Below are 17810 nucleotides of genomic sequence, written 5' to 3'. Positions count from 1 at the left end.
AGAGAGACAGTGGGAGGGCACCAAGGTCCTTCCACACAGGGCCTTCAGGAAATATTTGTAATGAAAATCCTCTGAGAGTGCAGGAATGTTTTTAAAAGATGGGAACAATCTAAGAAGGCATCTTAGAAAGAAGAAGGAGAGGAATTAATGAATCACAGCAGTTCCCAGCTTTGGTATTCTGCACCACAGCAGTGGGAGGTACAGGACCAAGCTGCAGCTTTGTCTTGGAGAAGCTGTTCCACTTCAGCAGCAGGAAACTCCAGGGAACAGCCCAGGAACAGCCCTGTATGCTGAGGAGGAGCCACAAGAGGAGACTCACTGGGAGTCATTTGAAGTTGTACAAGTCCCTTAAGGACAGCAGCAGGAAATAGGATCTAGGAAGACATGAAGAAGGTATCTGCAAACAAAATGGATTATCACCACCACCCCTTCAAAAAAGAAAAAAACCCACGTGGCACCTCAGAAACAAACTGCTGAAGTGTGAAATCATGCAGCAGGGAAAGCTGTCACAGAGAATCAGAAATTTATTTAATAGACACAAATTGACTGCTGCATGATTTGTGCAGATTGCTGCTTGCTGAGAGGGAGAGAGATCCACAGCTCTGGAGGAGCTCTCAGCAAAAGGTGTGGAAAGCAAAAATGTTGTCCTTGGTAATTGTACGTGTACTGAATGCTTCCTCTTCAGTAGGGAACAATTCAAATCGATGGCAGGATGCAAGGTAACAAAAGGAAATGACTGATCAATATGCATGTCTTGGAGCTGAAGACAAGCCCGTCTGCCAAGAGCAGCATGCTGATGAGGCGAGATTCTGAGAGGGAAGCTGAAAAGCTTCCACTCCTGATGCTCAAAAAACACAACACAGCTGAGCAGATGCCAGGTGCAGTGCTAGCAGAGGTGAAGGCACCAAGGAGTCTAGAGAATAACTGTTAGGAAAAGCAGGGAATAATAATTTTAAGACTAAATAGATTTAAAGTAAAAAATGAGATGCTTCTCTTATTTGCCTTTCTAAAGATCTCAAAAGGCCTTTAATGATATTGAAAAATTATGGTCTTTACATACCTGTGCAAGGTCTTAGAGATACTGAGACTGATATTTTAAGGCCAATGTCCAATTTATTCCTTGGCTCAAAGCACTTGAAATCTCTTTCCCTGTATATTTTACTGGGTGGGTCTCTGTTAAGTGCTACCAAAAATCAAACACTAAATCTTCCATGATTCAGTAGTTTTAAATCTGTCACCCAGATTTCTAAATACTTTTGAAAATGTTGCTGTAAAGCTGACTGCAGGGTCTGCCATGGCCCCAGTAGGACAGGGAAAAGCATGTGGAACTCTAGGTTTGCTTTCCCAGTTTTTCCCCTCTGAGTGGTATTTGTTTCTCAGGCAACAGCCTCAGAAATGGCACATGAACAGTTAAACACCTCAGGTCTTGCAGCTCATACATCTCATTCTGCTGACACAGCTGAAGATCAGAGCCAGAAAAATGCTGCAAAAACTTTGTCAAAGTTCACTTCATGGTAACCCCACATTTGCCTGAACACATTCCCCATGAATTCCTGACTAGCACCCTAAACAGTGGATAAAAACCTATTTTATCACCTCATGACTTTGATTTCATTAAGAAACCACAGAAGATTGGTAACATGGAGCCTCCATGTTCTTACTGGGCTTGAAGCAAGGGTTCTCCTCGTGGTCCTGCATCATGTCCCTTACTGCCTCCTCTGCAGAGTCCTGCTGCTTTCTGGGCACAGGTGGATAAGCAGCCACTCCCCTGAGGAGCCAGCAGGACCCAGAGCATCTTTCCCTGGAGGCTGGCAGCCAGCCAGACACTGCTGCACTCTTTCCTTGTGGGAATGCATAGAAGGACTGAGAGCTGTGCAAAATCTGGCTGCTCAGGGATGGTTTGGATGTTAAGGAAATGCTGGCATGTTCCTCCCAGTGCCTCTGTGCTCCCAGCCATCTGCCACCTGCCTCCTCACTGGGGGTTCTCCCTGTTTCCTGGGAAGGGGAGGCTTGGAATCACAGGATGGAACAGCTGTGCTGTCCTTGGGCTCAGCTGGACACACTGCACGTTGTCCTGCTCTCCAAGGCGCTGGGAAAGTGTGTGGAAACAGGAGGAGGAAAAAGTTCCAAGCAACCTTTTGTAGGGAGCCACAGTGAAGTGTTTCATGGACAGTACAGTTCATTCTGTCCGTCCAGTCCAGCCCCACCAAACCCACCCTCAGCAAGACAAGGAATTGGGGAAATGGGAATCAAAACCCCTCCACTGGCTGTGAGAAACTCCATGAGCAGCTGATACAGCCTTCATGCTCTGAACTGCAGGGATGCATCCCCTGCCTTTGTGGAAACCATCTACCCAGCTGAGATAGAAGGATCAGAATGGGCAAGGACAGCCCCAGCCTCTGCCATGGCATGAGCAGCTGTATCAGTGGGAACAGGGTGAGGAAAAGGCACTGCTCAGCTGGGTTCTGCTGCAGAACAGAAAATGCATTGTTAGTAAATCAGACTTTGGAACTGCTTAAGATTTAAACACAGCTTCAATTAATTAACCTTTCACAGCATAGCACAGCCCCAGAGTGAATACAACACTATTCAGTCCCCTGACTGCAGATTTTGTTGCAAAATAAACAAGTTTTTCCAGGGCTGGGCTTGATAGTGCTGATCAAGAGGTTGGGTTGGGTTCAAAGTCATCTCAAAGTCCTAGTGGGGATACGAAAATGGTTGTAACACCTAGAGAAAATTACCTTGAACGAAATATTTGTACACAGCACATGTTGTAAAGCCCCAAATGGTGTGAGAGAGGTGCTCTTTTTAATACATTCTATGAGAATGTTTCCCAGCAGTGTGAACCTTGTGGGGTTTGTTTTTTATTGCCTTATTAAAATCTGTTTCCAGGATGCTCAAGCAACATTTTCCCAGCTATTTTTTATGCATAATTACTCTTTCTTCCCTATGCTAATTTTATTCCTGTAAATGTGCCCTCTGGGCCAAGCAGTGCCTCCCCCACAGTAACAAAACTGCTGTCACATTGGTGAAAATGAAGGATGCAATTTGATCCATCGAGGTCAATATTTGACCTCTCAGCCTTTCTTCCTGAAGCTGAGAACATTCTGCAGCAGTTTCACCAGATAAATTCTGTCCTCCAGTAAATGAGGAAATGGCACCAACATTCTTCCACCAAAGTAAAACAGAGGACTGGGAATATTTCTTCAGCACAAGGGGAATGACAGCTGGGAAAGAGCCACTGCTGGACCCTTCAAGGCTCAAATACAGGCAGGAACCATTAACTGCTCCAAAGGCCAGAACAGGGCAGTGTGTGAAGCTGCACTGGGAGGGATGGGATACCAGCACTTCCAGGGAATGGGACCCTCCTGGCAGGCTGCTCTTGCCAGCAGCTTCCATCTAGAATAATCCATCCAGGGATGGTTTCCATACTGCTGTCCATGTGTTCATAGCAGCCATAGCAGAGACACAGCTTCATATGCTCTGTAGGGAACATGGCCCTGCAAGTGGCTTAGGGTGTGGCCCCTCCCACGGGGAAAAGCAGCTCGGCCTCGACCTCCAGGAATTCCTTCCAACCAACACTTCCATGATGCAGTGATCCTTCTTTTCCTGTGGCAGGGCCTTGGCCTGACAGCTGCTGGGGGTCTGAGTTACTTCCCTGCCTTGGACTGACTGCAAGCCAAAGGAAATAAAACTGGCAGAATCCCTTGGGTGTGGAGCAGGAGCAGCATCCCAACAGAGCCCTGGCTCCATCCCCTCCAGCCTGAGGGGCACCAGGGATGAAAAAAAATCCAGGATGGCAACACAGCTCACAAAACAAAAAATGAGACCTGGAGAGGAACCACATGTCTGAAGTACAATTCCTTGATACATTTTCCTCCTGGCATGACATAACTCTATTTGTCTCTCTCCCACGTACAGCCAATCACCCCCTCTGATGAAGTTACTTAGCCAAAACATGAAAAGAAAATCAAGAACTCATATATTCCTCACTTAAACTTCATTTTCAGACACAGTTTTGTTCTTTGATGCCCACAAAGCAGATTCAGCCTGCTGGGTTTTCATTCTTTATTTTAAAATGTTTTCACAAGTAGCAAAAGTTTGGATTTTTGAGGAGAAAAACAGAAATATTGTCTATTTTCAGAATGCCTATAGAGACAGATGCTTTCCCCCTTTGTATCAGGACACAAAATGATTATAAATATATATATACATATATGTCTGTATATAAAAATAAATGATTTGGCTCTAAAAGATTCAACTAAAAACAATTTCAGTGAGGGACAAAGACAAAATAAAATAAACCCTGTAACATCACAATCCCTTTTTTAAAGGTGTTCAAAAATTTTGACCTTCCACTGAACATGAAAGAGGGGAGGAACACCCCAAATGCCACTGAAATGGGCAAAAGGTTCACAACAACTACATTTTGTATCATTCACAATGTCACACTTGAAGTTATTGTGACAATGCAGATATGAAAGTGTCAGAAGTGCATAAACTCTGGGGTTTACATAGAAGAGGATACATATTTAAAGCATATTTTATGTTTTAGGGCTGTTACCTCACTTTCCCCAAAATAATTATTTTAGCCTGTAACATAAATAGTAACTTGTAATAAAGCAACAGCCCCATAACAGTAAGACCTTCCCAGCATCCAAGCCAAGCAGAGAGAAAAGCCAGGGCACCACAAGCAGGGTGCTGACAAGATCCCAACATCTTTCACCACTAACTGGAATATGGCATTTATCTATTTGAACTCAAAAAATTTAGAAATTCAGCTCCTCTGTTTGCTTTCCCTTCCAGAACCAGCACTTTCCTTGCTGGGTGATCACCAAACCATTTATTACAAACATCATCACTTTTCCTGCTGTTATTTTCCCCTCACATGCAACACACCAAGTCCCAAACCATCAGGACTCTGAAGACACTGCATGAGGTTCAAGCTGCCAAAATTCTCACTGTTTTTGGTATACCTTGCTCAGAAGGGGGAGCAAGGGGAAGAGGAGGAGAACTCACTTGTGGTTTTTCCATATCAGTGTCCTGCTGGCCCATCCCAGCCATGTCACCATCATATTTTCTGAAAAATCCTCTTTGCCCAGGATTTTTCTCTTGAGAAGCTGAGAAGCCTCAAAAAAGAATGAAAACAATAATTACCTGATTGCTTTGGAATATGGTCTGGAAATCGTTTACCAACAGGTGCATCTTTGATTGGTTCCATGTGAATTGTTTTAACTTAGTGACCAATCACCATCAGCTGTTTTGGACTCTCTGAGTCAGTCACAGGTTTTTATTATTGTTCTTGTGAAGCCTTCTGATGTATCCTTTCTCTGTTTCTTTAGTATAGTTTTAGTATAGCATTCTTTAATATAATATAATATCATAAAATAATCAATCAGCCTTCTGAGAACATGGGGGCAGATTCCTCATCTCTCCCCTGGCCCTGGGCACCTCACAAACACCACACCCCCGCATTCCCTCGCAGGGAGCAGCGTGGGCCATGGCCTCCCTCTAGCGTCCAGCACGGGCTCCTGTGCCTCGGCTCCCCCTGAACGAGCCACCCGAGCCCTTCCAGCTCTCCAGGCAGGAGGAATCTGGTTCGGTCCTGCGAGTAATGACCCATAATTGATGTTTATAGGCTCTCCAGAGTATGAGAATTCACTGAGCCCCCGGGGATCAAGCAGCCTCCTGAACCTCTTCTGTAATTAACATTTAACGATTATGCAGAAAGCCAGAGGCAAGCAGCTGTTTCCATTTCTGCAGGAGAGGCTCCAGGGCAACAGGATTCACTCAGAAACCCCTCATCAGCTTAACTTTCCTCCTTCCGTGCCCACAGACTTCTCACCTGTTCGAGCAAGACAGGAAGGTGCAAATGTCACCTTGGCACGATGGCAGCAGTTACTTTTGTAGAAGAAACACCCAGCTCCTGGGTCTATCCAAAAATGGTTCCTGCTGCCAACATGATGTGCATAAATGAGCTTCACCATGCTCAAGGGCTGCTGCTGTCAGCTGGGAGGAACCAGCAGCAGCACCTGGACAGGATTTGGCAGCATCCCTGCTAAGGGATCATTCACTGACAGGGAGTGTGAGGGAGGGGGCAGGAGCCCATTTCTGTCTCAGCCCTGGTAATGCTTTAAAACAGAGTTAAAATTGAAAAAATAAAATCACATCCAAATGCAACCTTAAAAATGTAAACTAGTAAAACATTAAGCTGTAAAATCAACATTAGTCAGTGGCTGAGGTAAAGAACAAAGGGGCAGAGTTCAAGCAACTGCAGACACATAAGGAAGATTCCCCTCTTCCCCAATTTAAAAAGTCAATATTTACTGTAAATCTGTTTAATACACCAATGGATTGCTTTAAACACTCCTTTGGGCAGAACTCCTGACCTCCACCCTGGAGCACTGATGAGATCCACTAGCCACAGGCAGGATTCAAGGCCAAGTCTAACAAGCAGAGCAGTCTTGACATTGCTCTGAGCCTTAGTCACAGAAATACAGTAATTATTGTGGCAGTTAATCAAATTAGGCTCTTTCCTAGTAATGTAACATTCACTTCCATATTTTAAACAGCCCAAATGTCAATTTAATACACTCCTTATTCAGTGTTCAGCCCCATGCCTTTGAGGCATCCCAAAGCTGCTGTGTTTTTGAAGGCCTTTAAAGGTGAAAGAATTTGAGATCTGGACCTACTGAGGTGCAGACCTTGGTCAAGTCAATGAGCAACAGCAGCCCCTGCTTTGTGTAGTAAGACTGTCACTGAAAAGATGTATTTTAAGACTGAATTTCTCCTGAAGGAGAAAATAAAAATTTAGTAATATCTGGAAATATGAAATGCTGGTATAAGGTCACAGAATCAAATGTGACCTGAATAGAGACAGCCCTGTCCAACATGGTAGAATTCCTATAAGCCTCGATGTTACTGTAGTTTTAAAACATTGACAAAACCTGCAGTTTGAGGCTCTGAGGTCTTGCTATTCTTACAACAGAGTCTTCCTGTATCAGACACTCTTTAGATGTGTATTTTCAGTATTTTTAGTGAAAGTGCTTACTCCACAAATGCTGGATGCTGCTGCTCACTGACTTAGCCTGGAACAGGCACACAGTTGTTTTATTTCCCTTCAGAGTTGTGAAGAAGCGCTGGAGAGAGTTCTTTGTTCCCAGTCACAGGCTCCAAGCAAGGATCCAGGTTCTGAAGTGGTGGAAGACCCCGTGTCAAGCACACCTCTGGTCCAAATGCATAACCAGGACAGGTTACAAGAGCACCCAGCTCTCAGGACTTTGCATCAGGGCAGCATGAGGGATTTTGCCAGTCTGGTCCAGAACCATTTTTTGGTGCAAGGATTGGTGTAGTCACAAATGGTAATGAACCGTAAGATACTCGGAAACTCGTTCTTCATGGATTTGTACTTGACTGGAATCAGCCGTTTGTGACGAGCACCTGAAAGGGAGGTGGCACAGAGAGGGTCACACAGAGAGAGCCACAGGCAGAGCCCACATCCATTCCCTCCCCACCACAGCACACACATCACAAAATCCAGCTTTGCTCCTGAATGCAGTGTCCCATGAACTCTCTCCCCTTGGTCAATCCCCCAGTCCCTGGCCCTGGAAACATCAGTAACTGTTTACCATAGAGTTAGCCCTCCTGGGGGGAAGAACAGACTCCCCCATGGACTTCTATGTCACAACTTCCCCTGGCTTCTCCCTCCCCTGTCCCCTCCCTGGCTTAGCAGCCCTGGTGGCCACCTCCCTTCCCCTGGAGGCCAGTCCCCTCTGCCCAGCCCTTAGCTCTGCCTCCCACCCCTTCCCCTTCTTAAGCTGCCTGCTCCACCTGGTTCTTCCTCTTTCTTGCTGGGTTCCCCTTCAGCTGCATGAGACTCTACTGAAATAAAACCTTGCAAAAGAGCCTTTCTTGCCTCTATTCCTGAGCCACTTGTGGTGAGTGTTGAGTGGGGGTTTGACTGATGTTAACTCAGCTTGCTTTTCACCAGAAGAGGTTTGTTGGGGACAAGAAATAGGCAGCAGCACCCACCATTCTAACACCCACATTTTTACCTGACTGGGCATCATGTGATTATACTGCAACCAGCTCTCACTCTGGAGAGCAAGACTCTGAGACCTGATTTACTCAGGCTGCAGATGTTTTCCAAGGAATCCCCCTGCTAACATGGACTGCTGGTTTTGATACACCACTAGGTGAGAGCACCCTCCCTGTGACTGCTGCTGCTTGAAGGAGCAGCTCTTCTACAGAGGAGTTTCTCCCCTTGTAGCTCTCCACAGGGACACGTGCCACCACCTGCACTGTGCCCACCACAAGTGATGACACTGAGACAGGGATGAGGCAAATAACCAAGATTTTATAACTGCAGCAGATGCTGGAGTAATTCAAGGAGCTCCCAGTGCCTGCCACCAAACCCTTCTGTGCATCACTAACACCCCACACAAGCAGGTAATGCTGTGACTTCTCTAAGGCTGTACTTCCACCCGTGTTCCCACTGGCAGAGCTCAGGTCATTCCATACAGATGGAACTTCTTTTCCTGCTCTAATGGAAGGTGTGAGGCCCACAAAAAACTGGTGAAGAACTAAAAGGACTTTTCTGCATATCTTGATGACTGGGGGCTGATGCAAAGTCCTGGGAGTGTTCAATGGATTAACTAATATCATGTGAAATCAGTGTGTCAAGGAAGATGAAGTGAATTCCTGCCTCTGCCACCAGCTTCCAGTCTAACCTCTGGCATGTCCTTTATACTATCATGTCAGATGCCTCATCTAGAAAAGAGACTTTATATCCAGATACTCTTCCACATATCCTCCATACTGTTAGGATATTTTCTACATATCCTCCATACTATTAGGATATTTTTTACATATCCTTCACACTATTAAGATATTTTCTACATATCCTCCATACTATTAGGCTGGGCTGCACTTACTGCCCAGCAACACAGACAACTGGAGAACGACTACTGGCTAGAAAAGAGCAATCACAACAGACTTGGCAGAAGTAAATTGGTGGCTTTTCAATTCAGAACAAAATATGTAAAAGATTTCCCAACCTAAGTTGAACATTCATTCCATATTTTGTTTACCTATCCACAATACTCAAGGACCCCTGCAAGAATCATAAAATGGAATGAGTTGGGTTAGAAGAGACCCTGAAGATCATCCAGTTCTAACCCCCCTGCTATGAGCAGGGACACCTTCTAGACCAGGTTACTCAGAGCCCCACCCAGGGCTTGAAATCTGCGTGTTCATTACCTATCACCTAATTCCCAGCTTTACTCACTTCCTGGATTTATTATACTACTTGTCTCCTGAGCAGCAAATTTTCCTGTGGATCTGGAAGCCCTTCACAAGCCTGACATGCAGCTCTGACATTTCTGGAGCAAGCAGCATTATCCCACTGACAGCTGGAGCAGTGCAGCACAGGCAGCTTTTCGCCTGCAGCCACGTGAGGAAGGTCAAGAGCAGGGCAAGGGACCCAGCCCAAGCCCCTCCCTGCACAACCAAATCATGAAGCCCCTGTTAGTTCCAGTGGAACAGTGCCCACCGACCTCAGCTGAAGGTTTAGATGTCACTGTAATAAAAAGGATAACATGCAATTGTAAATCAGATATTTCTGTGATCTTACCTGGGGAAAGACTAAGAGCAAATTTGGTCTGGAAATCACATTCGTCGCTTTCCAGGTAATCATCTGAAACGACAACCACCATCCTCCGACACCTGGAGATTAAGCAGGGGAGAAAACAAATAAAATGTCAAATGAGATGGTTTTCATTCCCACCAACAGAGCAGAAACCACTGCTCTGAATTGCTCCAGTAGAGAAGGACCTGGCTGTGTTCCGGCAGGAATTAACTGCAGAGCAGGAACCACTGACACACATAGGGTGTCACACACACAGTGATGTTACACAGAAAAACCTGATTACAGATACACACTCACGTACCAAAAAATGAGGAAACAGTGAAGTCCAGACTGTCTGTGCAACCTTTATGTGATCCTGTGTCTATATATGACACACAAGGCAAAGAAAAGCAATTGAACAAAAGTAGCATCACCACAGTGGCATCTCCCTCATGAATGAAGGGACACACTGGGGAAAGCCTGAGTCCTCCTTCCTGAGCCAAGAGCATAAAGCAAAGCCCATTAAGATGTTCTTGTGGATTTTTGCTGTTTCACTGGCACCACGCTGCAGACATCACTGTAAAATGAATGTGATGTTCCACTACACTCACAGCTGGCCCCAACAGCCATGGTTCACTTACCTCCTCTCTATAAGTTCTCCACTGATGGAATACACACAGGCTCCTGGCAAGACATCCCGATCAAATACACAGAGCTTCAGTTTGAACTCTGTTTGCTCCAGCTCCCTGATCATCTCCTGGACAAACTGGAGGTCTTTCTGACAGTAGCAGATGAAGGCATCAAATATCTCTGTTCCACTCCCTGAAACCATTAAAAAATGTAGCTGTCATCTTCTACTATAAATGAAGTTCACTCCTGTAGTGAACTTTGAAGAGCTCCCACAGACTTTAACTCAGAGAATCAAGAGTCTGACAGAAAAGCTCTGGCCAAACTTGCAAAGGTAATTTAGCCTTTTATTAGATGAGCTGCCCTTCAGCCCAGACTCCTTCCCTTACCAGGGCTGGCAGGAGGTAACACTCATCAGTGCCCTGGCTGCTTTCACTGGCCAGGCTGTTCACACACACCCAGATTGCCTGGCAAGGGTCAGGGAAAGGAGCTGAGGTGCAGACAGGCAAAATCTGAGGAGGCAGTAACATCCAGCTACAGGGAGTCTGGGTGGAGCTGGAGGGAGCAGAGTACCCCAGGGGATGCAACTCAGAGCCCTGACACTCTGGGATTTCACTCTGACACTCTGGGATTTCACTGAGAGGTTCACATCTGTAATATCCTTGTGGCTCTGGGTCCTTTTTTCTTAGTTCAGGTCACAAAGATTCAAACTTCCCAACCAAAACAGCATTCAGCAATGTCCTGCCATCTGCTGTCAATGGAGCTGCAGGGTGAGCCTTGAAATTTGGAACCTGTCATTTTTATGGCTAAGATGTCAAACCTGGGTACCTGCAGTCATATCCTAATGGGCCTGTTTTCCAATTACATTAATGGCTGGCAGCTCTTGTTTATTTAGCAGTAATCCAAATATTAAAGTGCTGCATTTTAAGGGCAATGTTTCTCATAATTAAGTGCCTTAATACTGCTGGATAGTTTCCAACTGTGTTATTTTTTTCCATATCAATGTCACTACAGATATATTCAATTTTTTTATGCCAGTTAAAGCCTACCACAGTGAAAAAATAGGTCAGGCTCTAAAAGCTGCTGGGGAAAGTATCAACCCAGCAGGCAGATTCAGCCCAAGAAGCAACCAGTGAAGCAGAAGGGGAATGTCTGCCAGGTCAGTCAAACTGAGGGACTGCTGCAGGGGCACAGAACTAACTTGGGGGTCACATCAGGCAAAGCTGCCATGTACAAACACCAGAATATTGGTCTGTGCCCATGTACCTCCACCAGAATATCAGTCTGGGGATGGTTAGTGATGTCCACACATGCAGCAAAGGTGGCCAGCATACACATGTGCACACACCTGGCTGCACATGCAGGGCTGCACACACAACAATGCACACACAAAGAACCCATTTCCTCTCTCCACCCACTGCACACCTACTTCAAACCCACTTCCTTTTCATTCAAGGTGGTTCCACCTGCCAAAGACAGGGCAGGGAAATCACCTCTGACACCCTTCCCCTGGGGCTCCAACCCATTGATCTTTCAGCAGCTGCTGCTCTGGGCCAGGCTGGGCTAAGGGACATATTTCTGTGAAATCCCCTCCCATGTGTGTCCAGTGGCTCTGTGCCAGCCTGCTCCTGTGTGAAGTGTTTCTGAAGCTTCCCCTCTCTGCTCTAAGAAACAGGAAAAGTGAAGAAAGCATTCTGGTCAGGGGTATGAAAACTTGTGGGAACTATGAAAGCAAGCAAGTTTTCTGCACTTCCCATGGGGAAGGTGATTGCAACAGGAGGTGTGAGGCAGCAGTGGAAGCAGGGGCTCTTACCATATGGATCATCCCTGGTGGTGATGCCCATCAGCTCTGATGTCTTTGGCACACTGCTGTCCACTGCTGGCACTTGGAGGGGCTGGTTGGCCTCTTCCTGCTTCCTCTGCAAGTACTTCTTACAGTCCTCCTCTGCAAAAACACACAGCCAGGGCAAGAGGCTCCTGTGACATGGGTTTACACTGCTGGAGTTCATTAAAACAGGAATAGCTATTTCATGGATCAGGGATGCTAGAGGGAAATCCCCTGTCTGGTTTTTTCAGTATGCAGGATTTCTCTCACCTCTTTCTCAATGTCTTGATGCTGCCTCCACCACCTCCTCTAGCAATTAATTCCTGAAAATCACTCCTGATATTTTAAGAAGTACTTTCTTTTAGTTGTTTTATTCTTCCTCCTCCCCTTAGCTCTACTATGTCCCAGTACACCTTTAATATCAGGACTAAGGTGCAGAGCAGGTCCCAACTCTGCTATCTGCTCTCACTGTTCTTTATTTTGGACTATTTGAAATCACAAAATAGCTGGGGATGTTTTCATGGTGTCAGTCTTTCTGCCCACGTAAAAAGCCATAAGCCAAGACAAAATGGCCTCAAGTTGCACCAGGGGAGGTTTAGATTGGATATTAGGGAACAATTCTTCACTGGAAGGTGGTCAGGCACTGGAACAGGCTGCCCAGGGCAATGGTGGAGCCAGCATCCCTGGAGGGCTCTAGAAGATGTGTAGATGTGGCCCTTGGGGACAGGGCTTAGAGGTGGCCTTGGCAGTGCTGGGTTAATGATCCTGTAGGTCTTTTCTGACCTTAGCAACTCTCTGCAGACACACAAGAGCAGATTCACACCCCAGCCTTTGCCAGCCAGGACAACTGCAGGTGACAATGACTATCCACACTCACCACATACAGCAGGACCAGGTAAAACTTTAAGGAGCCCCTGAAGCAGCTTTTATGTTGTGCAACAGCAACAGGGATGCTCTTATTCCAAGCAGAGTAGACATGAAACCCACCCTGAAGAGCAAAGACCTGTCACAGTCACTGCTGTGAACTTCCCAGTCAGGACAGTGGTGGGCACAGATCTATTATAAACAGACTTGGTTTAAAAATAAATCATAAATCTAAATGTGAAGCCTTTGGAGAACCAACAAGAAACTCTGCAGCTCCTGCTACTCTGTAAAATTACAGAACTGAAAGTAAAAGGAGATTTGAAAACAGGTATTATGAAAAAGATGAAACTCCCTAGAGACTTTGCCTTTACTTAAGATTTTTAAAAAACCCCAACAAGTGATAATCAGTACTGATCAGCTGGCACAGGTGACTGGTGCAGGAGCAGAGTAAAGGATCCCTTGGAAGTGCAGGATGCTGGTGGGAGCCCAGGGAGTCCTCCTGGCACAAGCAGGTCTGCAGGAGCCCCAGCCTGAGCCCCCACCCCCTGCTTCTATCTCAGCTTTGCATCTTGCTACTGGATTATCTCCAATCTAATAAGGCTCACATCTGATCAAAGCTTTTCCTGAGGCTGAGGCATTCCCAATCTGCCTTTCTCCTCCCCTCAGCCTCCCCAGTCCTGCAGAGGGGAGAATCAGCCACACCCTTTACCAGCCACAAGGTTCAGATTTCACATCTTTCCTCACTAAAGCTATAACTCAGATCCCACCTCTCTGCCAGCTGCCTGTTGGTGAGGTGTGTCAGCTAAATCAGTATCTTTGAAATCATGATTAAAGTCACTTGGAAGTTGCCAACAGGTTCAGCAGTCTCAGAAGAAGGACTGGCACACAGCCACCACCTTAAGTGTGCCTTGATTCCCTTGGGAGCCAGTTTCACAATCCAAAATACTGCTGAATAGGCAAGAAGAGACAATTATTTAACAGCATTGCATAGTGCTCAATACAGAAATGTTCATTTTCAGTGGATTTGCTCCAAGTCTTCTCTCCTTGCCTCTGATTTGGCATGGATCAGTCCCCAGCTGGAAAAGGCAGCTGATTGTACAGGTTAATGAGAGTGAACAAGGATCAGGGATGACTTTGGGACCATAGTGAAACTCCACCAAGCACCTAATTGGGCTTTACATTCCTCTGGCAGTCAAACAAATTCCTGAGGAATTGGGGAAAAAAAAACAAACAAACAAACAAAACAGAATAGAAACATGAAATCTAAAGCACAAAATCAGTAGCATGATGAGAACACAGAGAAAATAGACCCAGTAACTGCCAGGCAGGAAAGTAGCACTTTTGTAACAGGTTAGGGAAGAAACAAAAATCATTGAGTTTCGGCAGGAAAGAACAAAAATGTATCAAAGTAAAAAGCTTCACCTCCCCGAAGATGATTCTACAGAGAAATAAATTGCTGAGGAAGATCAGAGTTAGGGCAGAGCTGCTGGGACATCAACAGTGGTATTTTCTGATTCTGAGCTGGATCCCACTGAAGAAGTTCCAGTGGTACACAAAGATCTCCCTGTCATCAGGAAATACTGTGCACAAGAGTACATGAAACCTTTTCCTTTTTCTCTTTCCCTTTTCCTTTCCTTTCCTTTCCTTTCCTTTCCTTTCCTTTCCTTTCCTTTCCTTTCCTTTCCTTTCCTTTCCTTTCCTTTCCTTTCCTTCTCCACCTTCTGCAAGAGCTCTCATCACCAGCAACAGGTCACAGGCTCTCAGTGCAGTTCTCAGCCAAAAATCATAAAAGAGGAACAGTCACACTGCTCAGGCTGATGGTTCACCAGCCCCAAGCCTCATCCTGTCTCAAGCACTGCACTAAACCAGGTGTCCAGGGGGGAACATAAGAATAAAATAAGCTTACAGAGATATTTCCCTAATATATATATGTATGTATTTCCCTAAAATCTATCTTTTAGGTATAATCTACAAATCTATTTTTATAGTCTCTCTTTTGGACTATTCACAGTTAAGGAATTTCCTGAGCCACAGAGAGTATTTTTGTTGAACAGCCCTTAGTGGGCCCCTCTTCCAAGAATTTATCTGTCTCTTATCAGCCAGAACCAGCCTGGGTGATCCCAAGGTTTTTGTGAAGCCCCAGATCTTCTGCACAGCTGGAAGCTCCCCCAGATTTCTCAGGAATTCTCTGATAAGCAGATCACAAACTACACTGATGCTTTTGTCTTTCCCAAAACCTGACCTTCAGACTGTGATCTAAAGTAGGAAGAACAACTGGACCAAAGGAAAGCCCTCCATCACTTCTTGGTCAGGCTCTCTACAGAGATGGATTTCTACATCTTCCTTTACCTCCATGAGTAACAGGAAGTGAGATTTATTACTTCCTCCTTGCTAACTCAGTAAGCTCTATTATACAACACAGGCCCTTCAGGGAATTCTCTGGCTTTGGAAATCCTGTGGCAAAAAATTTCCCCTTCTGGTGACAGCTGGGTTCCCTCTGAATTTCTCTGACCACAAAGAATACAAAGAGCCCAAAAAGAAGAAGTTATCAAAACAGCACAAGGGCCTTCATTCTTCTCATTGACCTGCCTCAATTTTTTCAGTTTGCAATGAATTTTTTTCCCTGACATTGTCCAGTTCCACACATCCCTCACCTCCCTCAAGAAACACCTTCCTATCACACTATATCCACACATCCTAATTTTCACACTGTCTCCTGGCTAACCTGGCTAAGAGCAGCTTTTGACACACAGAAACTTTTGAATTGAAGGTTTGGGATAAGCCAGGGCTCCAGGTTACTTTGTAGGGCTCATGGTTAGCAGAAACACAACACACATCTCTCCTGGAAGACAGGGGAGACTTCTGTGAATCACAGAATGGTTTGGGTTGCACAGGACCTCACAGGTCATCTCATCCCAACCTCTGCCATGGGCAGGGACACCTCCCACTGTCCCAGGCTGCTCCAAGCCCTGTCCAACCTGGCCTTGAGCACTTCCAGGGACCCAGGGGCAGCCACAGCTGCTCTGGGCACCCTGTGCCAGGGCCTCCCCACCGTCACAGGAAAGAAATTCTTTCAATAGCTAATCTAATACCTAATCTAAATCTCTCTTCTTTTAGTTTAAAACCATTCTCCCTTATCCTATCGCCATCCATGCAACAAGTCCCTCCCCTTTTATAAGCCCCCTTTAGGTGCTGGAAGGGGCGCTCAGGTCTCCCCGGGGCCTCCTCTGGCTCAGGCTGAACACCCCCGGCTCTCTCAGCCTGTCTCCATGGCACAGGTGCTCCGGCCTCCGGAGCATGCGACAACAAACAGGATGTCACTCCATAATCTGGTAAGGGCTTTTCTTCTCTTTTGCTTTTCTTAACCTCACCTCCGCGGCCAGAGCAGCAAAGAGCGACACAAACAGGAAAGACCAACGCAAAGGGCAAGGACCAATACGAACAGAAAGACCAACACGAACAGCATCCCCTCCCTCCCGAGGCGTCAAGGAGGGCGGGCTCCGGGATTCCCCGGGCTCTCCGGGATTCCCCGGGCTATCCCCCCGTTCCCAGCTCCTCACCCACGCTGCCGGCCAGGTCCGTCAGGACATCGTCGCGACCCAAGCGGCGCAGCACATCGAGGAGCTGCCCCACGGTGGCCCCGCCGGGGCAGCGTCCCGGCCATTCCTCCAGCAGCGTGGCCGTGGGGTCGGGCAGCCCCTCGAGCCGCCGGATCTCCAGGAAGCTGCAGCCCAGCGCCTCCGCCAGCGCCGTCCAGTCCGCGGCCGCAGCCGCCCGCGGGTTGAGGTAGAGGCTGAGGCGGCGGCGCACGCCGTAGTTCAGCGCTACCATGGGCACGGCGTGCGAGTCCAGCGGCGGGACGGGACTGGCAACGGGGCTGGGGCTGGCAGCGGGGTCCGACGGGGACGGGGACGTGGCCATGGCCGTGCCGCGCTCCCAACTTCCCCTTCCCGGCACTTTCGCTTCCCGGCTCGCCCCGCCTCTCCACCGCCCCCGCGGGCTCTCTCTCTCTCTGCCCGCCCTCCCTCCCTCACGGTGCGGGGCCCTCTCTCCCTCTGCCCGCCCTCCCGGTCTCCCTCCCGGTGCGGGGCTCTCTCTGCCCGCCCTCCATCCCTCCCTCCCTCCCGGTGCGGGGCTCTCTCTGCCCGCCCCTCCCTCACGGTGCGGGGCTCTCTCTGCCCGGCCGCCCTCACGGTGCCGGGCCGGACGGGTCGGCCTCGGGACGGTGTGGGAGCAGGAGCAGGGCAGTGATGGTTCCCCTGTGCTCCGCACCTCGAGTGCTGTGCCTGGCTCTGAGCTCAAGTCAGGAAGGGCATTCAGGGAGTGGAGCGGGTCCAGAGAAGGGAATGGACCTGGGGAATGGTCTGAAGCACACACATATCCTATACAGACTGGCCGAAGGAGCTGGGGGTGTTTAATCTGGAGAAAAGGAAGCCAGGGGATACAGGGGATACATTATCACCCTCTAAAACTTCCTCCTGACAGGAGGTTGTAGGCAGGTGTGGACCAGCCTCTTCTGCCAGGCAATAAATGATAGGCCAGGATGACAGAGTCTTAAACTGTGCTGGGTAAGTTTAGGTTGGACATGAGGAAGAATTTTTTCACAGAAAGGATGATTACATTGGAATGGGCTTCCCCAGAGATGTGGTGGAATCACCAGCCCCGGAGCTGTTAAAGGAAAGACTGGATGTGGCAGTCAGTTGAGATGGTGGTGTTGGGTCACAAGTTGAGCTTGATGATCTCAGAGGACTTTTCCAGAAAACTGATCGTGGTTCTCCTGCTGGGCTTTGTCCAAACATAGTGCCCTGCCCTCTGGAGTGGCCTGGACAGGGATCTGTGCTGTGTGTCAGGAGACACTTATGCCAGAGA

At 47.4% G+C, this 17810-nt stretch overlaps 1 protein-coding gene across 1 annotated transcript; it reads right to left on the bottom strand.

Moving 5' to 3' along the window:
* Positions 1–4054: 4054 nt before the first annotated feature.
* Positions 4055–16862, bottom strand: MYD88 (MYD88 innate immune signal transduction adaptor). Its single transcript, XM_066556434.1, has 5 exons — positions 16502–16862; positions 12066–12197; positions 10267–10447; positions 9632–9723; positions 4055–7440 (listed from the first exon to the last, which is right to left on the bottom strand). The coding sequence occupies exons 1-5, from the start codon at positions 16860–16862 to the stop codon at positions 7286–7288; spliced, it is 921 nt and encodes a 306-aa protein (XP_066412531.1). The 3' UTR covers positions 4055–7285.
* Positions 16863–17810: the final 948 nt, after the last annotated feature.

This window comes from Molothrus aeneus, chromosome 1 (genome assembly GCF_037042795.1).
Source record: "Molothrus aeneus isolate 106 chromosome 1, BPBGC_Maene_1.0, whole genome shotgun sequence".
In the NCBI taxonomy this organism is placed as follows: domain Eukaryota; kingdom Metazoa; phylum Chordata; class Aves; order Passeriformes; family Icteridae; genus Molothrus; species Molothrus aeneus.
The sequence above is the reverse complement of the archived record's forward strand: the minus strand, read 5'-3'. Positions and strand labels throughout refer to the sequence as shown.

Bases quoted from the DNA above. Each gene is read 5' to 3' on its own strand.
- MYD88 (XM_066556434.1), bottom strand. From the start codon at position 16,862: ATGGCCACGTCCCCGTCCCCGTCGGACCCCGCTGCCAGCCCCAGCCCC. The intron at 10,448-12,065 runs GTAAGAGCCCCT...TAATGGTTTCAG, and splicing joins CACCAGGGATGATCCATATG to GGAGTGGAACAGAGATATTT. The intron at 9,724-10,266 runs GTAAGTGAACCA...CTTAATCTCCAG, and splicing joins GGAGAACTTATAGAGAGGAG to GTGTCGGAGGATGGTGGTTG.